This window comes from Chelonia mydas, chromosome 27 (assembly GCF_015237465.2).
Source record: "Chelonia mydas isolate rCheMyd1 chromosome 27, rCheMyd1.pri.v2, whole genome shotgun sequence".
Taxonomy (NCBI): domain Eukaryota; kingdom Metazoa; phylum Chordata; order Testudines; family Cheloniidae; genus Chelonia; species Chelonia mydas.
In genome coordinates this window covers 12,846,461-12,868,070 of record NC_057860.1, presented here as the reverse complement: position 1 = coordinate 12,868,070, position 21,610 = coordinate 12,846,461, and the positions used below count along the sequence as shown (strand labels likewise).

Below are 21,610 nucleotides of genomic sequence, written 5' to 3'. Positions count from 1 at the left end.
AGAAATAAAAAGTCCAACCTGCCTCACCGCATCCCAGCATGAGGATTTAAACCATCTGTCCCAGCATGACCTCTTGGAGAGGCAAAAGCTGTGGGGTGGGGGGGGAGTGGAAACCAGATCCTCCTCATGCTGAACCTCCGCCCCCCACTTCCCCTCTGGGGCCTTGGTCAAATCACTTCACCCTGGGCTCGGGGTGTTCCACGGTGCCTCAGAGGCCGCCCCCACTGGGGCTCTCTGTGGATCTCAGATCCCCGCAGGTGTAGGTCAGCCAAAGGCAGTGGCCTGCACTGGTTTACACCAGCTAATGGTTGCGAATGTAACCATTACACCAGCTGAGTGTAAGTTGATCCAGCCGGCCCCAGGCAATTGCTCCGAGGGGCATGATTCAAGCCATCCACCTCAATGGGGTGTTAACTGAACCTGAAGGACCACCATGACACTTTCAGTGGCATTCACTATTTCACTGCTGATTAATTTTTGCAACAGTGGGTTCACTGATGCACTGGCTGGTGGCTTACAGGAGAGTGGGGAAACAGAGGCAGAGGGAGGTCTTATACCAGGTTTGCGGTGTCCCTGTTACGGAACCTGACTGACAATTCCCTACTCCGCTCACTGGATCAAATTAGTCTAGTGGTTAGAGCAGTAGGGATTGGGGAGTCAGGACTCCTGGGTTCTCTCACTTGCTTGGTGGCCCTGGGGCTGTGGCTCCGCCTCTCTCTGTTCCCTGGACTGGAGAGAATTTGTTGTGAATGCCAATTGCTCTGAGGTTCTGCCCTATCTCCCTCAACGGGCTGCAGGGCTGAATTCAGTTTGCTCCACAGACATTCCTGGCTGATGGTCACCCCCCTGCAGGCGGTCAACACTGCCTGGGGCTCCGTGTGACTGGAGCCGGGTTGGGGAGCTGGTGCCCAGGGGAATTTCACCTCCTGGGAGGCAGAATCTCCTGATAGACTCTCATGGGAAGCTTTCAAGAGTCCCTTCTGCAGTGAGATTGCAGGCCGTGACCCAAAGCTGGGCTGTGAGGAACAGTGCCAGGTTTACAGTGGTGCCATGCAGCCGGGCCCATGCTCAGAAGGGGCCCCAGCCTGCTCTGCTTGCACTGGGCCGAGACCCCACCGGCACATGGGCTCCTCACCCATTACTTGCTCCTGCCGGCTGGCCGAGGGCTCCTCTCCGCCCCCTGGCCGGACCCCAGGGCACCTCCGGCTCTGGGCAGTCTCTGCTTCCTGTGGGGGCCCCACCTGTCTCCCCAGCGCTGAGTGGCCTGGGACTGGTGCAGAAGCAGATGCAGTCACCTCCCAGCTGGGCCGATGAGTGCGGCCGGGAGGCAGGGCGTGCGGGAGTGGGTCTCTGAAGGGTCTGGGGGAGCTGGGCTGTGAAGGGGTGGGGAAGATCTGTGTGTGTTGGGGCACTAGGGAGTGGGGGTTCTGTGGGGGGTGCTGGGCAGTTGTGTGGGGCCGTGGGCAGGCCTGGAGTTGGGCAGGGCTCTGTGCATTTGTGGGAGGGTTGGGTGGGGGCTCTGGCCGTAGGGAGTTGGGGGGTGTTGGCTGGGGGGGGCTGTATGGGCCCGCCCCCGAGGGGAAGGGGCACGCTGGCAGCACAGGGCTGGGCAAGACCCTGTGTGGCTGGCAACTGCCAGTTTGTAAATAGTGCCCTTGCCCTGGGCTGGGCTGGATGGAGCGGGGCCGCCCCTGCCGTGCCATGCCCTGCCCTTGGCTGGCCCCTCGCTCCAGGGACCAACCCCCTGTGCCATGCTCCATTGCCCCCATGGGGACCCACAAATATATTTGGCACTGGGCCCACAAAAGGTTAATCCGGCCTGGTGAGGAAGAAAGGAGAGAGGTAGTTGGTCACTGAGGCCTGGGGTGTGGAGGGTTGCCGTGGGCTGGTGTCACCTCCTTGGAAGTGGTGAAGATGGAAAGTGCTGGCTCAGGGGCGAACAGTTGGGCGTGGCCAGCTGTCAACTGTCAGCGGCTTTTGTTTTCAAGAATTAGGGCCATTAAAAAGAAAAGAGTGAGTCAGAAATACGCCTTGGAGAGGAAGTCACAGCTACTTTCCATGGCAGGAACTGGGTGCAAGCCCAGAAACCACGGGGATGGGTGCGAGAGGACCCAGGAGTGAGCTTTGTCACGATTACCAAGAGTGGTGGAGTTTCCACCGGGCTTGGCCAACGTGCATGGAAAACGTGGCCTTTCTTAGCGCAGCTGCCACCTTTGAGCTCCATTTTAGCTGCTCCTGTCCTCACGCAGGCAGGAGGCTCTCCTGGATCGCGGCGAGGCCCAAGGCTGAGTTGAGGTGGGGCAAGCCCAACGCCATGGAGCAAGAGGATCTCTCTGCCCTCAGTGCGTGTGTGGGACTCCCGGTTTGAAAATGGACTCCAGTCCTGCCCCCCATGCCCACACGCCGGCTCTGCTGTGCCCCGCTGTGCATAGACACGGGGTACCCCGTCCTGCCCGCAGAGCAGTGAGTCGGCTTCCTGAACGCGGCCCCAAGGGGCCCTCTCTGAGGAAGTGGCTGGGTACGTCCTCAGTGCAGGACTTTTCTGTCCCTTGCAGCCCATTCTCCAAGGGGGTCGCTCAGCCCAGTTTGTGCAGCTGTGTCTCCTGGACAATCGTTCTCTGGTTCAGAGAGGCCCCTCCTGAGACCTGGCCTCTCCCCAGAGGGCCGGGGTCCAGCCGAACAGGAATCCCAAGGGAGAGAACGTTTGTGGGTGTCCTAGGGGTGCAATTTTGTAGAAAGACAAAAGACCTGCAGGCCAAGGTCTTTCTGGTTCCACTACCTGGGCCTTGCTCCTGACTTGCCCTGGGGGGACCGAGGGCAGGATGTGATCCAGCCTGTTTGGAAATCCTGGATGCTCTTAGATTTCCCAAGTGGGAGGAGCTGGGATGAGCTTGGTGTGAAGAAATCACAGCCACGTGCGTTGCGCTCGGATGGGTTGGTTCATTCTCCGAACTTGTCACTGCAAACAAATCCAGATGTGCTAGCCCTGGGCTCTGCCCCATTCCTCTGGAAAGGGAGGAAGGCTGGCTCAGTGGTTTGGTCCTGCTTTGAGCCGGGGGTTGCACTAGATGACCTCCTGAGGTCCCTTCCAACCCTGATATTCTATGATTCTATGACGCTGGAGACCTGCGTTGAGTTCACAGCTCCTTGAGTGCCCTGGGACCAGTCACTTAGCCTCACTGTGCCTCAGTTCCCATCTGTGCAATGGGGACATTAGCCCCACTCTTCCCCACAGGGGGTGTGAGGTGACAGCTGGTAAAGACTGACACGATGGGGACCAGATAAACCCCTTAGATAGCTAGAAAGTGCTGCTTTAATGGCATGACCATGGCAGAGTCAACCCAGACCTCTGACCCCTGCAGACAGGCACATACCAAACGGTCTGGCTTTACCGTTACTGCGTGAGAGCCCTGGTGCACTGCACAGGACCGACTCTCCCCTTCTGGTTACAGTATTTCACCTTCTCTCAGAAACTACCCAGCATTGCTGTGTGCTGTTCAGCTCCAGTGCGCCACCCCAGAGCTGGCTGCGTTTTAGTGGTGAGTGAGGTGAATCCTCTGAGTGTGTGAGGCTCGTAAAACATCTGAGGTCCCTTCAGGATGAAAGTCCCTGTTATCTGGCCAGGTAAGCTATACTGGTGCCCATCACCAAAGTATCTGGGCTCCTCATGTAAGATGCTGCGAGGTGGGCCTCTGGGATGTGTTTTCTGAGAGGATCCCTCCAGGGTGGAGCAACCTGCATTAAACCTGAATGGGAGGGATCCCTTCAGCACCCAATCCTTCTGGAGCCCTGGCCGGGCCCGAGGGGCAGCTCTGGCTGGTCCATGGGGCCTGGCTGCCGCGCTTGCCCCGCGGAGGCTGGAGCCAGCCCCTGGATCTCGCTTTTCAGACTCTTCTCGGTAGGGGGTGTCACCAATACTGAGGCCAGGAGCAGCTGTCTAGTCTGAGCTGCTGCAGAGCCCAGGCCGGAGCACCCCCCTGGCCATTCCCGGGGCTCAGCGCATCTGTCCCCCGCCCCGGCAGGTGCGTCTCTTCTGGCCTCTCCGTGCCCCCCCCAGCTGCACTAAGAGCAGTGGGGAACAGCCCTGCACTGTGGCCATGCCGGGATGACACCCCCCAGGGCTTCCCCAACACACCTTCTTGCCCCAGCCGTCCCCATTCAGGCCTTTGCTGGGGAGAGGCTTTCAGCACCACCCCGCATGGAGGCCACCTGGGGCGCAGCGGGGAGGAGGCTGAGTGGGTTTCGCAGCAGCCTCAACAAAGCAGAGAGTCCTTCCCTGGGGCGGGGGTTTAGGAGGGTGCGGGGCTCAGGCCCGGCCCTGGGCAGGCTGCGTCTCTCTGCGCCCTGTGGCTAGCAGTTCCTCCGGCTGGTGTGGGGCCAGCCCTTAGCCCCAGGCACAAGGCGCCCTGCGTGAGATGGGATTTCAATACCGCTGCAGTGGGCTGCTCCGGTGCAGCGAGGCGCCAGCCCCACTCCTGACCCTGTCCCGGGGCCGCAGGGCTTGCGCCAGCCTCCGTGTCCTGCTCGCCTCACCCCTGGGCTGAGGCTACCGCGGGGGGAACAGCGGCACTGGCTGCGAATTCCTCCGTGTTACCGGGGCCAGAGCTGCAGGGCTGGGGCTGCTGGGGGGCTGCGGGGCAGGAGTGAGGGGCACCAACAGAGCTGTGATTTTGGCGGGGTGGGGGACGAAGGCCAGGGCTTGGCTAGCAGGCGGCTGCAGGGTGCAATTGAGCAGCACTGGCGGAGCAGGCCGTGGTGGCAGCTCAGGAAGGTTTATGTGTCAGGCGCTGGGGCTCTGGCAGAGCCGTGTGGGGAGCCCAGGGCTGAGCAATCAGGGGGGCTGCAGGCCAGGAGCAGGGGGCACTGGCAGAGCTGGGGGGAGCCCAGGGCTGAGCAATCGGGGGGGGGGGGGGGGGGCTACAGGCCAGGAGCAGGGGGCACTGGCAGAGCCGGGGGGAGCCCAGGGCTGAGCAATCGGGGGGGGGGCTGCAGGCCAGGAGCAGGGGGCACTGGCAGAGCCGGGGGGAGCCCAGGGCTGAGCAATCAGGGGGGCTGCAGGCCAGGAGCAGGGGGCACTGGCAGAGCCGGGGGGAGCCCAGGGCTGAGCAATCGGGGGGGGGGGGGGCTGCAGGCCAGGAGCAGGGGGCACTGGCAGAGCCGGGGGGAGCCCAGGGCTGAGCAATCAGGGGGGCTGCAGGCCAGGAGCAGGGGGCACTGGCAGAGCCGGGGGGAGCCCAGGGCTGAGCAATCGGGGGTGGGGGGGGCTGCAGGCCAGCAGGGGGCACTGGCAGAGATGCGAGGGGGCCTTTGCAGGATGCGCCCACCCACTTGCCCTGTGCCTGGCTCCAGCCAGAGCTGTCTCGCCCACCTCTGCGGGACACCCGTGCCCGGCCTGGCGCTTTACTGCTGGCTACCGCGGGTTGTGCCCCCTGCCAGCTGGCAGCACATGCCCCTCACTGGCTCCGGCCCAGCGGGCAACGGCTCAGGCTAATGGGGCCCGTGGTCTGCGCCCAGCCGGACTCCAAGGATCCTGCCTCTGGCTCGAACCCAATGCCCGGCTTGCCAGAGGCTGCAGTGGGTTTCCTTCAGTGACGTGGCGCCCTCTGGTGGTGCAGTGTAGTCAAGGCACATTACTCACACCGGAGAGGGGCCCGGAGGCCTCAGCGGCTGGCTGCCCTCCTCTCTCCGGGGCTCTAGGAATGCCACGCGCACTAAGCGCATTACTGGCCATGCCCACTAAGCGCGCACTAAGTGAGTTATTGGCTGCGCACACTAAGCGCGCACAAAGCGCATTATTGGCCACGCCCACTAAGCACACACTAAGTGAGTTATTGGCCATGCCCACTAAGCGCGCACTAAGCGCGTTATTGGCCGCGCGCACTAAGCGTGCACTAAGCGCATTATTGGCCACGCCCACTAAGCGTGCACTAAGCGCGTTATTGGCCACGCCCACTAAGCGTGCACTAAGCGCATTATTGGCTGTGCGCAATAAGTGCCCTGAGGAGAACAGTGGCGTTGGAGGAGGGTTCCCTTGGCAGTTTCTGATGGAGGGCGCAGGACTGGAATAGCAGGGGGCTGGGGGTGAGGAGTGGGGGCATCCCACACGTTGTGGATAAAAGGGAATCATTCCCAGACTGTCTGTGGCTCTGAAACCAAACACAGATCGTCCACGGAGCCACAACAAAAGCCCCAGTGTGGCTCCAGCTGCCCTGAGCCAGCACTGGCTTCTTCTGCGAGGAACTGGGATAAATTCACTGAGCTGGGCTTTGCTGTCAAATAGGCTCAGCTTGTCTCTCCTAGCACCCCAGTAATTTCTTCCAGGCCTTTCCCTGCGTCACACCCCTGTGGCGACCTTCCTCTGTCTCTCCCAACTTGGTAGGGGGAATTGGTGGCCTGTGGTTAGAGCAGCTTGGCCCAAAAGTTGGGGACCTACATGGTGCAGGATCAGGGCTTGGCTGACTAGCACTTCCCTTCTGGGTTTCATTCTCCTCTTACGGGACCGGACCCCTGGCTCCCTGCACATTGGTCCTGCCGGAGGGTAAATCACGAGAAGTGGTGCCAGGGGAACGCAGAGGGGTGAAGTAGGATGCCCTCCGGACCTGGTTGAGATTGGTGTAAATCAGGCTGTGGCTTGAAGTTAGTCACGGGCTGTTTTGTGTATCTTGGCCCTGTTTCAGGCCAGGCCTTTAATGAAGTCCTGCCATCCCTCCAGCTGCACTTGCTTTCAGGGACAGGGCACATGCCTCGGTCTGGTTTTGCAGCACCCCCTGCTGGTCATACGCAGCAGCAACAGTACCCAGTAGTAGCCTATAAGTTTCCAAAGTTATTGGCATTGAAGTAACGACTACCGGCTTCAGTCGAACGGAGCCTAAAGCTGCGGGATAAAGAACCCTGATCGACACCTTCACTCCTCTGACACAAGGAACTCTGGCAATAATCATAAAGCTAGTTGGTGCTGATACCGGAACTATCACGGGGCTGGCCTGAGAGTGGAACAAACTCCTCCACCAGTTAGGAACCATCACAAAACGCCCACCTCCTGCTCCAAAATGGTGTGTTTGTCTTTTCCGACAAACCCAGGGCATCGATACTAAAAACCTGCCCAGCCAAGCCAATCTCTGGCCCATGCTGCTCCTGGGGAGCAAAGGGAGAACCGCCGTGACAGATGTTAAGCACCGTGACGAATGCCCAACTGGAAGGCACGCATGCCCTAGCGTGGGGAGCAGGTTATAAGAACCTCTGTGGAACAGAGCGACTCTGTGGAGCACAACACTGGCTTTGAGGGTTGCCAGCTGCCGACCTTGAAGTACTTTCTTCTAGCAGAGACAAGGCCCAGGGAGCGGCTGTCAGAGCATCAGGAGACCTCGGCCCCATACGTGGAAAACAAGGGAAGAAATAGGACCCCAGAGAAGCACTTGCTGCTCTTGTGGGCACTGCGCTCATACACAACAGAGGTCAGGTGTATTACCTACAAACGGGGCAGAGGGCAGGCTGCAAGGAGCAGTTTCAGGAAGACTTAGCAGGTTCATCTAGTGATAATGAGAAGCCTTGAGATTAACCTTGAGCCAGGGTGGTTTTTCAGGTAACACACTGGTGGTAGTGTACGAGCGACAGCATAACCAGTAACTAGAGCAAGGGAGACCAGGAATCCCGACTGGCGCTCTCGGGAGAAAGATCTGACCTTGTGAAAGATACCTCCCTTCTGTTACTGCATCTGCATCCGAAAGCTTCAGGGTTTCCAAGCCGTTCCACCCACCCCACCGTGAAACTGAAAGCCGCAAAACCACACACACGTGCGAGGTTTTTTTCCAACTTTTATTTTAAAAGTCATAATTGAAGCTTAACAAAGTCTTAACCCATTATTATTGTGAGAGCTGCGGCTCAGCCGTGGTCTGTGTAGCAGTAACCACCACCTACCCAGCAGCAGGTCACGCACCCAGACGCACCCAGAAGCGGGTAAGAGGTTTGGTAACAGAGCTCAGGAGGTTTAATTCATTAACCCCTTGTGCGCTTCCCACGCCGGTGCAGCAATGACATCCACCACAAGCAACCTTAAAAGAAGTTTTATTGGGAATTGGGAGGGTGGGTTTCCCTTAATAGGCTGATCTCTTGGGTGATGGTTGCAGGGGAGCCCTTCCCTCTGCAATAGGCAGAGGGTGATATAGAACCTGGGTGTGTCTCCCCTTCCCGCCCCCCCAGTACGTACATGCAGATAGTTTATAAAAGAAAGGCAGATTCTGGATTGTAGCCACCAGAGGATGGTTTCTATCAGACAGGATATTCCCTGTGGGAAAATAAAAATACACTGCTGTCCCCAGAGGATCATGGGAAACCGTCATCGTCATCCTCTGCCATTTCCTTCGCGAATTCCAGGTCCTGCTGCTCCCGCTCCCGGCGCTCCTGGAAGGCAAAGGCAGGGCACGTTCCTAACGGGCCGATTGCAGCAGTGGGACTGGGATGGCTCAGGGCACTGGGAGCTGAGCTGCTCGGAGAGGCTGCCAGGCCAGCAGTGACCGAGAGAGAGGGGGAAGTGATGGCCATTCATGTGAAATGAGTGAAGAGAAGGCTCTGTCCAAACCACAGCTGGCACCAAGGACTGGGCCCCTGACAGAACTCCTGGCTCGCCACAGAAAGGTTCCCACCAGGGCAGGGATGGGGCTCTTGGCACAGGCTCGACACGGGTACACAGCACTGGTTGGGAGGAAAGTGTCACTCCTAGGGAGGGTTGCTAATGGGGCGCTCAACCCCCTCCCCCCACAGGCAGGAAGCCCAGAACCCAGGTGGGATCTCACCTCTGCAGACTCCAAGTCCTTGTTGTAAGACTTAGGTGGGAACCTCATGGCCTGGAAACACAAACAAAAGGGGATCAGTGAGGGACCACCTTGGCCAGGGCCACAGGGCAGAGGCAAGGAACACACAGGCACCTCTCACAGGCTGTAGAGACATTTCCAAGCACGCACTGCAGCCAGGGGTCATGCTCCTTGCTCCATCAACAAGTTCCAGCACGGCCAGGTAGGTTGCCTCACTGACAGGACGTCAACCTTCAGACGCACCCCCCAGGGCAGTGGAGCTCGGGATGTGCCCACAAAGGTAGTGCATGTTTTGAGGCCTCATGAGCCTACCCGGGGAATCAGCTCTCGCTCCCAGCAGCTGGAGCTAGAGTGCTGGGAGATCTGCCCGAGATCGGAGGCTTTCACAGCACTTTGGCATGAATGAGGCCTCCCAGCGCCCACGTGGGAGAGCTTGCCGGGATCCCATTTCACAGAGGCAATTCAGTAGAGTGGCGAACAGAACCCAGGAGTTTTGTCTCCCAACTCCCGCTGCAGTGCACTGTATTTGCTGGCAGAGTACAGAACGGGGTGTGTTTAGATAACAGGAGAATGTGGGGCGCTCACGGAGGGCAGAGGGACCATGCTTTGAACTGGTGCCCCAGCAGAGGATTTGGGAGTGCGAGGGAGAGGAAGAAGAGCCAACCCATCACCCCAGAAGGGCCTGGAACCTGCTGGGGGAGCTTCTGAAGGCCTGAGGCTTCGAAGTCAAACTGCTGCACTCACACATCTCAGGAGACCGGCCCCACCGGGACACCTGACCCAGCACCCGGACAATGGGCAGAGCCTAGCTACCTTGACAGACATGTTGTGGATGTCGAGGCAGAAGGAGATCCTTTGATGGAAGGCCAGCTGGGGCTCCCGTGTGGAGTAGATGTCAATCATCTCTTTGGACTGGACGTAGCCTTTCTCGTGGTTAATGCTGGCTTCGATCACGCCGTCCCGGATGGCCTACAGCCCAGAGGCAACAGTCACGGCAAGGGGCCAACCTCCAAGGCTGGTGTCCGCGTGCGCAGAGTGCCCGTGGGTCAACAGCCGGGGATGGCAGCGTGAGCACTTTGCACTCAGGAAGCAGAGACTCGCTCCCACAGGACAGCGAATTGGCTTCTCTGTTCTCTCAAGCCCTGAACACCTGTTTTTTCTTGGTGCAACATCCCTTGGTAACGCTTGTTCAAGGAAGTGACAGATGTAGCGAGATGGGTAGGGACAAGGCTACGCTCTGGGTCAGAGCACCCTGGCACGAAGGGGTTAATTGGGATGCAGGCCCTTGGAGCTGCTAATGGCCCAGATCCCAATAGTAAGAGGCTGGTGACAGACCCTTTTGGAGGAGCAGAGCGCTGGTTCTGCAGGGCCTGAAAGATACAGGACCAACCCCTCAGGAATCAGACAGCTCTGCGGTCCCTGAACACTGCAGGGAGAAGGGGCCAAGGGCTAGATTTCCTATGCTGATCCCTGACCCTCTGCTTCGTCCCAGCGACCCACCTTGGCAACAATGAACTCAGCATCCTCCGGGCTGTCTAGCTGCAGTTTCTGAGCAATGTCGGCCAGTGCGATGCGTGAATAGGACAAGCTGATCATGCGAACACCTGGAGGTGAGAGAAAGAACAGGAGCTGGAGAGTGTCATGGGGCCACAGGTACACTGAGTGAGCTGGGGAGTGGGTGTGATCGCAAGAGGCCTTTTAAACCAAGCAGCACAAAGAGACTCAAATGCACACTGCTCTCCTTTGCTGCATTAAACGAGAGGAGCAAGCCACAGGGGCTAGTTAGCCCAAGACATGGCACTGGCAGCTTCTTACCTGTTTTAATCACATTGTGTCTCAGCCGGATGATCAGGGTATAGGTCCCGTCTGCCTGAAATTTGTCTGCAAACTGATCCAGGACCTGGTTGAACTTGGCTAGGTTACCCGTCCGAACAGCTGTGGGAACATATAGGAGACAGTTGAGAGAAAACAGAGAGAGGAAAAGATCTGCTGAAGTCACAAAGTCAGAGTAGGAACAGAACTCAGGAGTCCTGTATGCCAACCACTCAACAAACTCCTTCCTGACAGGTAAAGGTTCCAGTAAGTGGAATTTTGAGGTTAGAGCCATAAATGCCAGAAATAAAACAGGAGACAGTGCCCTTTATTGATGAATTTATTGATATTTATCTTCGAAGAGCAGAACATTATCTCAATTTATAATGACGTGGTGACTTCTGGAGACCAACAATTTCATAGATTCGAAGGCCAGAAGGGACCACCTGTGATCGTCTAGTCTGACCTCCTGTGTAACAGAAGCCAGAGAACTTCCCCAAAATACTTCCTTTTAAACTCAAGCATGTCTTTAAAAAAAAAGAACCAATCTTGATTGAAAAATTGCGGGTGATAGAGAATCCACCACAACCCTTGGTAAAGCATTCCAATGGTTAATTACTCTCACTGTATAAAGTAAGTTTTACTCCCCCAGCCAGGGGTCCAGTGAGATTAGAACCCAGGACCATGGGCACTGGAAGCAGGAGCAATATCCCTTGGTCATCAAACCAGCTAACGGAGCAAAAAGTTACTGAAAATTATCTTCCATTCTGAAAATTTTGCACATGTGGCTCTGGAATCAGAAGTTGGCCATAGCAACATTAGCACACATTTTTTAAGTGCACTTTTATCTTTTGCACCACGATTTTGCTAGCCTAAAACAACCTAACCATGACAGCGACCCTCGTTTGTGAAAATATGGTTATGTAAAAAAATGTCTGTCTTACGTAATGAAACTGTCAGTGTTCTCATTGTCCATACAAAACGACTAACCTTTTTTAAAATCAATCTACACCTTTGGTCTCTGATGTCTTGTGGCCACGAGTTCCACAGGTTATGACCCGCATTTCCCTTATAACTACATCTTTCAGTTTCATATCATTTCTCTTTGTTCTTGCAGTATGAGACAGCATAAATAAAAGTGTGCAATTTACCAGCTGCTGTCATCACTATTTGTCATTTTTCATGAAAATTTGAGAAGCTGTAGCTAGACCAAATGGTAGGGCACAGAACAGAAAGTTAGGGGTTCCTGGATCATCCAACAACAGATCATGAAGCTCTGGGGAGTAGCCAGAGCATCCTTACCCTGCGTCAGGAGGAAGTAGGGCATGAGTGACCTCTTGAGGGAAGGCTGTCTGAACTGGAGTCTGTCCGGGATCTCGCCCAGCAATAACTCCACCACGATGAGCAGCTTGTGGACCTTAGGCAGAAAGACAGACACAAGAGACTATGAATCTGTCAGAACTGCCTTAGACACCCTAAGGAAGCAAATTCTTCATTAGAATAGACTGGCCAAGAAGCTGGTGAGAGCCCCGGATCCTACCTTGGCTCTGCTCCTCTCCATGGGCCTGATGACGCATAGTGCCGGCACAAGCGCATCCACCCAGAGGTGCCCCCGGAGGACCACGCACGCCCCCACTCACCGTCTGTTTGAAGCCGACGGCTGTGTGCTGTGGTGCCTTCCGCAGGGCATTCGTCATGGTCCTCCGTGCTTCAGAGTACTCCAGCTGAATGGCTTTGATGCGACCTGGAAGGAAAGGGGGAGTTACAGAGGAAGAGAAACTGTTTCAGAGAGAAGTTGGTTTAACTGACAAAGCCCAGCCCAGGCACTGGGACCTTCGCCCAACCTGACACAAACAGCTAATCAAGCCAACTGCTCCATGCCACGCCAGCTGTTTGGCTGCTCTAGTTTGGTGCCGTCTGAGATTGACGGCACTTGAGGTCACGTCAGCAACAAGCAGATCTGTGTACAGGTGCCTCAGCTCCGAACGACGAGAGGCGCTCCGTCTTTCAGAGGTCGCACACTTACCGACTCAGTGCAGCAGGACAGCAGAATGCGAGCAATCTTTGCCTCACACCTTCCCTGCCCAGGGCAGCAACGCGAACACCTCTTTGCACATCCACAGCCCTTCCATCAGCTCTCAAAGCCTCACACCCACCTCTGCTCACTAGCACGATGATTACTACCAAGGCCCACCATACTCCCTGGCAAGAGGGACATGGTCTGCGGCACAGTCCCTGGATTTTATGGCATCTGGTCTGGAAATTGAGGCAGCTTCATTTAAATTTTAGAACAGAGATTTTGAATGTAATTAAACGTGAACATTAACCTGACCAGCACAGTGGCCCCTCCATTCTCCAGTTTCCATCCAGTTCAGTTTCACTTGCCGACGTTTGTACTGGTGATGCTGAGTGGCACTGCAAGAGTCCAGGGAAAAGCTGGAGGTTTTGGCAGCTGCAGAGGGGGCTGTTGGGGACTGTGGTATTGCGCACGATAGCAGAGAACAGGGCTGGCATTTCCACCACTCCCTTTGTGCGCAGTTATCGCCCCCCAGAGATAAATGTGGCCGTTCACCGCTCTCAGACCTATCATTTCAGACCTGCAGACAAGACTATAACATTTTATGCTTGGTGCATGTTGTCCAGTGTTTTCTTCCCATTTACTAGGGCAGGATGTGTAGATTCTGGAATACAATTCTGTGGCAAATTCCACTGCCAAAGAATTGTGACATACACATTGGGCTAAGTATTAGCCCATTTTACAGGTGAGTAAATGGAGGCAGCGATTATACGATTTGCCAGAGGTCACAGGGTCAGTGGCAGAACCAGGAGAAAACCCTCTGAATCCGAACCCTGACACTAACCACTTGATCACACTCCTTCCCTAGCCTCAGGAACAGAACCCAAGAGTCCTAATTCCAACCTCCTGCTCTAGTCAGTAAAGCAGCTTGCAGTGGCATTGCTGCCTCTCACCTGTGTAATAGAGGTACCTGGCCCACTCGTTGTTATTGGCCTGCTCAGGAAAAACTGATTTGGAGACGAGCTTTTCCGCCTGGTCGTAGAGGTTATAGTGAAGGTAGTTTCTCAGCAGCAGGTTCAGGAGGGTGGCCTGACCATCTGCATCATGACGGAGGGTTGCCGTCCTCAGACGGGCATGCAGGAAACTTCAAAAGAGGGTGGAGAGGAAAGAGTCTGTCAGAGGGGAGGGAGGAAGCTGCAAAAGGGGAGAGCACAAATGTCCTCAGAAAGGTTTCGATCCTAGCTAATGGCTGCAGTGCCATTAGGCACCAAAAGGCCCTTTCATTTCTGTATAGGCAGGCTCCGGGAGAATGCAGCACACAGGACTGCAACTAACCTATCGGACACAGCAGCAGCCAGTCCTACCTCCTGACCACATCAAGTTTATTCAGGAACTCGTAGCTGCGGGAGTGGTAGTAATAACACTTGGCCACCACCAGATCGAGGGCTCGGCGGTTCTGAGGACTGATCTTCTGCATCAGGTCATCAGACACTTTCTGGGCCTGGGGAAGGAAAGGAGGAAGGTCAAAACAGACAAGTCGAGAGAGAGAGAGCGAGCTCACTTGTGAGGAAACACAGGAGGGGAAGCAGTCAGAAGCATTTTGGCTGTGGGAACTTCCATTAATCTAAATCCCCCGTCCCTAAAATATTGGTAACTTCCAAGGGCTGTATCTCAGCCAATCCCTTTGGGATGGGGTTAAAATAACTCCAGGGAAGCTCTCCTAGCAGAGCAGTAAGACTTGAGGTAACTAAATGGAGGCAGTGGTATTTTCTTTGCTGGCTAGCTACTAAGCCTCCACCGGTGCTGTAGGCTAGGATGGGACACGAAGCTTCTCTGCTCTGAAGCTCTGCCACCATCTACCTGTACTCAGCTCATGGGAACAGGGAGGCAATGGGGAGAGCACCCACGTTCTGACCCTACAGTCTCATGGGCCATACACACCCAGTACTTGGGTTTCACTAGCAGGATGGATCTCCCCAATGCAGCATGCAGGACAGTCCTGGGGTTTTACCTCTGGATATCGTTTACTGTTCATCAGGTAGATGACTAGGAGCAGCTGGAGATAGGTTTCCACCTCTGGCAGGAGTGGGGCTGAGGCTGCCTTTCCTGTCCGGGGACGGAACTGCAGCTCTGCTTCTGTGTCCATAGGCTATAGAGAGAGACCGAGATGTGCTGGATCCACAGCTCTGAAGTCCTCTAGTAATTCACAGAGGAAACTCAACACAGATGTGCCATACCCATCACCAATGCCCGTACCAACTTCCCTGCCTGCCTCCAGTGTGCCACAATCTTGACCTGGAGGGATCACCTCTAGGAACAAAGGAGAGTTCAGTCTCCATGGCCCACTCAGTCGTTGATCTCTCTGCTGAGGATGCCAACACAGGCCAGCAAATGCCCATTGTGATTTTTCTTTGATACAGACACAAGCCAGCTGGGAACTGGCTCGAGTCACTGCCCCCAACTCAGTTCGCAGGCACTCCTGAGCAATTAGGTTCTAATGTCTGAACACTCCCTTTGGGGTCTCTGTTCCCCCCGCCCCATTACAATAACATGTACTCTGCTACTAAAAGCCCCGGCATCTGCTGAAGCAGAGTCACCGCCCCAACTTCAGCAACCTCATAGAATATCGAGGTTGGAAGGGACCTCAGGAGGTCATCTAGTCCAACCCCCTGCTCAAAGCAGGACCAATCCCCAATTTTTGCCCCAGATCCCTAAATGGCCCCCTCAAGGATTGAACTCACAACCCTGGGTTTAGCAGGCCAATGCTCAAACCACTGAGCTATTCCTCCTCCTCCCCCCCCCCCCCCCCCCCCCAAACCTCCTCTGTCCCCATTGCAGACTCACCTCCTCCAGAAAGCCCAGCAGGAAGTCCCGCATGGTGCTGTTGGAAGTGAAGAAGCCATTGATGGCTTTATGGAGCACGTTGGGGTTGAGTCGGCGGGAGGTGGAGGGCAGAGCCCGTAGGGCACGCAGGACGTAGCGAGGCTCCTTTCCAGACACGGCCTTCTCAAGCTGCTTCACGTGCTCTTTGATGTCTGCATCAGCACAGGGAAATCCTGCTAGCACTTCGCCCCTGGCAAGTGCTCTCACAAAGGAGGCAAATCCTAACACATGATGATCATATTGGTGATACCCCTGCTTCCTAGCTGAAGGCTGATATGCGCTTCTACCCGCTCATTTTAATATCATTTTAAAGGAGAAACCTCAATACCTCAGGACATAAGCCACTCTCTAAGTGGGAGGAGGGGGGGAGGTTAGGAAGAAACTTTCCCTGGAGGCAGGTTATCCTATATCCGTCTACTACAGGTTTCTTGCATCTTCCTCTGCAGTCCCTGGTGCCGGCCACAGTGAGAGAAGGGATACCGGAGTATCATTCATATTACAATAGTACTTAGGAGCCCCCGTGATAGACAAGGGCCCCACCGTGCTAGGTACTGTGCAAACACAAACCAAGCAGATGGACGTTGGGCTGATCCAGCTGAGTACTGCCTTCATCCCAATTACAGAGCAAGTATTAGAACAATCTCAGGCTCAGGTCGCAGCTTTCACACGGAAGTGTCCCACTGCACTTTGCGAGCAAGCTGACAGATAAGCTAAACACTTGGGGTGGAGGGGACACAGACGGTGCTGGCTGTGGCCGAGAGTTCAGTTCACCCGGATCTACCACAGACTTTCTGTCACCGTAAGCGAGCCACTTGGGGTCTGATTTTCAGGAGTGCCGAACATCCGCCACTCCAGCTGAAGTCAATGGGAGCAGACCCCGCTCAGCGCCATACAGACCCCTGCATCTCCCTGGCCCTCTGGGCGAGCGCGAGGAGGACGCTGCCTTGCCTGGCACCGGGGGCGAGGTGCTCGGGTGTGCGGCGACGGGGACCGTGGCCATCCCGACGCCGCCGTTTCCCAACCGAACCATCACCCCCTACGCCCAGCACCCCCCCCCCCCAATAATCCCTCTCCCTGCACAGGCTTCCCCTGGGACTCAGGGAAACGGGGCCATTCACAGAGCGGTGGGGTGAGGCGCCCGGGGCCGGCACTGGCCTCCCAGAGGGAAACAGCCCCTGGGACTTGGGGGGTACCGAGGCCCAGCCCTGCTGGGTCCCCCCGCCTCAGGGCCCCCGGCCCGTTCCCCCCCCCCCCCGGCCCGGTCCCCCCCTCCCCCCGGTCTGCCCCCCCCCCCGGCCTGCCCCCCCCTCCGCGTCGGATCCACCCCTCCTCCTCCCCTTCCCACCCCCCGGCCCGTTCCCCTCCCGCCTCCCGGTCTGCCCCCCCCCCTTTCCCGCCCCCCGGCCCGTTCCCCTCCCGCCTCCAGGTCTCCCCCCCCCGCCTCGGGTCTGCCCCCCCTTCCCACCCCCTGGTCTGCCCCTCCCCCCGTTGCCCTCTGTCCCCCCCTCCCCCTCGGGTCCACCCCCCGCCCCCCGGCCCGTTCCCCTCCCGCCTCCAGGTCTCCCCTCCCCCCGGTTCCCCTCTGCCGCCCCCCCCACGGGGTCCCCATGCCCGTTCCCCTCCCCCGGCCACAGGCCGCGCCGCCCCCCCCTCACCCTCCAGCGTGACAGCGTCGAGCTCGCGCTGCGGCGGCGGCTTCTCCCCGCCGGCCCCGTCCGCCGCCGCCGCCTCCTGCATCTCCACGTCCGGGGGCCCGGGCGGCGGCTCCTCGGGGGGCGGCTTGGCCTTGTCGGCGCCGGGGCGGCGGCGGGACGCGCCCTCCTGCTTCATGGCGGGGGGCGGGGGGGGCCCGGAGCTCGCGCGGCTCGCGGTGACGGTGCAACAATCGCGGGAGGAGGCGGCCGGCTCCGCCGCGAGGGGTGCTGGGAAAGGCCAGGCCCGGCCAGCCGAGCCCAGAGAGCGGGCGGAGGAGGAGTCAGAGGCAGGCCGGAGAAACCGAGCGCCGAGCGGGACGTCACCGCTCGGGCCGCGCGCCTCGGCTCGGCCCCGGCGGCCGCCTGGCGTCTCCGTAATCACTCGGGTACTTCCGGCTCCGCTCGGGCATCTCCGTCACCAACTCGGGTACTTCCGGCTCCGCTCGGGCATCTCCCTCCTAGTCGGGTATTTCCGGTGTCTCTGTGACGCCTGAGGAGCTCGGCGCATGCGCGCCCCGGCCTGTTCTAGTTGGCGGAGGCGGGCTCCGGGGGGGCCTGGCGAGTTACGCAGAGGCGGGGGCTCCCGGCCCTTGCGCCCCCAAAGTGTCCCCCTTCAACGCGAAACCTGCCCATTCCCCCCTCCCTCTCAGAGACCCCCTTCCCCTCCTTCACCCCCAGGACCCCCTCCCTCTCAGAGACCCCCCTTCACCCCCCAGATCCCCTCCCTCTCAGAGACCCCCATTCCCCCCCTTCACCCCCCGGGACCCCCTCCCTCTCAGAGACCCCCCTTCACCCCCCGGGACCCCCTCCCTCTCAGAGACCCCCATTCCCCCCCTTCACCCCCAGAACCCCCTCCCTCTCAGAGACCCCCATTCCCCCCCTTCACCCCCAGGACCCCCTCCCTCTCAGAGACCCCCCTCCCCCCCAGGGACCCCCTCCCTCTCAGAGACCCCCTTCCCCTCCTTCACCCCCGGGACCCCCTCCCTCTCAGAGACCCCCCTTCACCCCCCAGATCCCCTCCCTCTCAGAGACCCCCATTCCCCCCCTTCAGCCCCGGGACCCCCTCCCTCTCAGAGACCCCCCTTCACCCCCCGGGACCCCCTCCCTCTCAGAGACCCCCATTCCCCCCCTTCACCCCCAGGACCCCCTCCCTCTCAGAGACCCCCCTCCCCCCCAGGGACCCCCTCCCTCTCAGAGACCCCCTTCCCCTCCTTCACCCCTGGGACCCCCTCCCTCTCAGAGACCCCCCTTCACCCCCCAGATCCCCTCCCTCTCAGAGACCCCCATTCCCCCCCTTCAGCCCCGGGACCCCCTCCCTCTCAGAGACCCCCTTCCCCTCCTTCACCCCCAGGACCCCCTCCCTCTCAGAGACCCCCCTCCCCCCCAGGGACCCCCTCCCTCTCAGAGACCCCCTTCCCCTCCTTCACCCCCAGGACCCCCTCCCTCTCAGAGACCCCCCTCCCCCCCAGGGACCCCCTCCCTCTCAGAGACCCCCTTCCCCTCCTTCACCCCCAGGACCCCCTCCCTCTCAGAGACCCCCCTCCCCCACAGGGACCCCCTCCCTCTCAGAGACCCCCTTCCCCTCCTTCACCCCCAGGGACCCCCTCCCCCTCAGAGACCCCCATTCCCCCCCTTCACCCCCCGGGACCCCCTCCCTCTCAGAGACCCCCATTCCCCCCCTTCAGCCCCGGGACCCCCTCCCTCTCAGAGACCCCCCTTCACCCCCAGGACCCCCTCCCTCTCAGAGACCCCCTTCCCCTCCTTCACCCCGGGACCCCCTCCCTCTCAGAGACCCCCCTCCCCCCCAGGGACCCCCTCCCTCTCAGAGACCCCCATTCCCCCCCTTCACCCCCCGGGACCCCCTCCCTCTCAGAGACCCCCCTTCACCCCCCAGATCCCCTCCCTCTCAGAGACCCCCATTCCCCCCCTTCACCCCCCGGGACCCCATCCCTCTCAGAGACCCCCTTCCCCTCCTTCACCCCCGGGACCCCCTCCCTCTCAGAGACCCCCCTTCACCGCCCAGATCCCCTCCCTCTCAGAGACCCCCATTCCCCCTCTTCAGCCCCGGGACCCCCTCCCTCTCAGAGACCCCCATTCCCCCCCTTCAGCCCCGGGACCCCCTCCCTCTCAGAGACCCCCCTTCACCCCCCGGGACCCCCTCCCTCTCAGAGACCCCCTTCCCCCCCTTCACCCCCAGGACCCCCTCCCTCTCAGAGACCCCCCTTCACCTCCCTTCACCCCCCAGATCCCCTCCCTCTCAGAGACCCCCATTCCCCCCCTTCATCCCCCGGGACCCCCTCCCTCTCAGAGACCCCCCTTCATCCCCCGGGACCCCCTCCCTCTCAGAGACCCCCATTCCCCCCCTTCACCCCCAGGACCCCCTCCCTCTCAGAGACCTCCCTTCACCCCCCAGATCCCCTCCCTCTCAGAGACCCCCATTCCCCCCCTTCACCCCCCGGGACCCCCTCCCTCTCAGAGACCCCCCTTCATCCCCTGGGACCCCCTCCCTCTCAGAGACCCCCCCTTCACCCCCCAGATCCCCTCCCTCTCAGAGACCCCCCCTTCACCTCCCTGATCCCCTCCCTCTCAGAGACCCCCCTTCACCTCCCTTCACCCCCCAGATCCCCTCCCTCTCAGAGACCCCCCTCCTCCCCAGGGACCCCCTCCCTCTCAGAGACCCCCTTCCCCTCCTTCACCCCCAGGACCCCCTCCCTCTCAGAGACCCCCCGGGACCCCCTCCCTCTCAGAGACCCCCTTCCCCTCCTTCACCCCCAGGACCCCCTCCCTCTCAGAGACCCCCCGGGACCCCCTCCCTCTCAGAGACCCCCATTCCCCCCCTTCGCCCCCCCGGGACCCCCTCCCTCTCAGAGACCCCCCTTCATCCCCCAGGACCCCCTCCCTCTCAGAGACCCCCCTTCACCCCCCAGATCCCCTCCCTCTCAGAGACCCCCCCTTCACCTCCCTGATCCCCTCCCTCTCAGAGACCCCCATTCCCCCCCTTCACCCCCCGGGACCTCCTCCCTCTCAGAGACCCCCCCTTCACCCCCTGGGACGCCCTCCCTCTCAGAGACCCCCATTCCCCCCCCCCCAAGGCCTCCCCTTCACCCCAGGGATCCCCTCCCCTCCCCTCCCCTCAAAGACCCCCATTCCCCAGGGAAGATCCCTTCACCTGAGGAGATTCCCCCCTAAAGGGGCCCCCTTCCCTGCAGTGACTCCCTCCCTCACAGGGACCCCCTTCCCAGAGGAGGCTCTCTCCCCCCCCCCCCCCCCAACAGTGACCTTCTTTCCTCAGGGGAAACTCCTCAAGCTCCCGGTCTCCAAAAGGGTGAGGAACTCCTGGCCCCCCTCCCCTTTCACCTTCCGTTTGTTACTGGGGTTGTGCCCCAGCCTGACTGCGGCCCCGATGGGCTGGGCGCTGCACAGACACCCGGCAAGATGCGGCCCTTGCTCCAGCGAGTTTCCAGTCCAGGTCTCAAGAAGAGCTTGGTGCCTCCGCCCAAGGCAGCCATGGTACCCGACAGTAAGCGCTCGTGGGTGGTACTCACTGCAGGCGTTAAGAGCCGTTATTAGGATATGTTTTTTTATCCGGTTGCAGAGTTTTGCATGCCTCTCTGTTAAAAGAACAGCCAGACTGGGTCAGACCAAAGGTCCCTCTAGCCCAGTCTCCTGTCTTCCGACAGTGGCCGATGCCTGGTGCCCCAGAGGGAACGAACAGAACAGGGAATCATCAAGTGATCCATCCCCTGTCACTCATTCCCAGATTCTGGCAAACAGAGGCTAGGGACATCATCCCTGCCCATCCTGGCTAATAGCCATTGATGGACTTGTCCTCCATGAACTTATCTAGTTCTTTTTTGAACCTTGTTATAGTCTTGGCCTTCACAATATCCTAAAGTTGGATGGAGTCCCCAATTTTTCCTGGCCTGGGGTGGTGCTGGAGTGAGGGGACGCAGGGTAGCAAGTCACCCGCATGCCAAAAGCCGCAATATCCGAACGTTACACTCCTTACGGTCTTGTGGAGCTTTGATCACGACTTCTGCCCATGTGCCACGACACATTGTAAATATAGCCTGATCTGCGTTAGAAAAGTTATGCCAGTATAACTGTGTGCTTAGACGTGTGACTTTGTAAACCAATATTGTTATACCAATGTAAGTGCTTGTGTAGACAGTTATACCAGTATAAAGGTTCTCAATAATGGTATAGCATATTTCACTTCCCAAACTAGAATAGGCAATACCAATAAAAGCCCTTTTATACTGGTATAACTGCCCACACAAGGGAAGGGTCTGCTCCTTTAACTTTATGGGTATAGTTAATGTGAAACTTTCTAGGGTAGACAAGCCCATGGGGTGCTTTATAAAACAGACTTAAATTCATCCCCCAGGGACCTC

At 58.7% G+C, this 21,610-nt stretch overlaps 1 protein-coding gene across 1 annotated transcript; it reads right to left on the bottom strand.

Annotated features, from left to right (window-relative positions):
* Positions 1-8,048: 8,048 nt before the first annotated feature.
* On the bottom strand, positions 8,049-17,438 carry PSMD3 (proteasome 26S subunit, non-ATPase 3). The gene is made up of 12 exons (XM_037886939.2): positions 17,178-17,438; positions 15,484-15,674; positions 14,651-14,788; positions 14,004-14,140; positions 13,593-13,783; positions 12,263-12,366; positions 11,925-12,039; positions 10,626-10,745; positions 10,311-10,414; positions 9,624-9,779; positions 8,793-8,843; positions 8,049-8,400 (listed from the first exon to the last, which is right to left on the bottom strand). Exons 1-12 carry the CDS (start codon positions 17,350-17,352, stop codon positions 8,323-8,325), a joined length of 1,560 nt encoding a protein of 519 aa, XP_037742867.1. The 5' UTR covers positions 17,353-17,438; the 3' UTR covers positions 8,049-8,322.
* Positions 17,439-21,610: the final 4,172 nt, after the last annotated feature.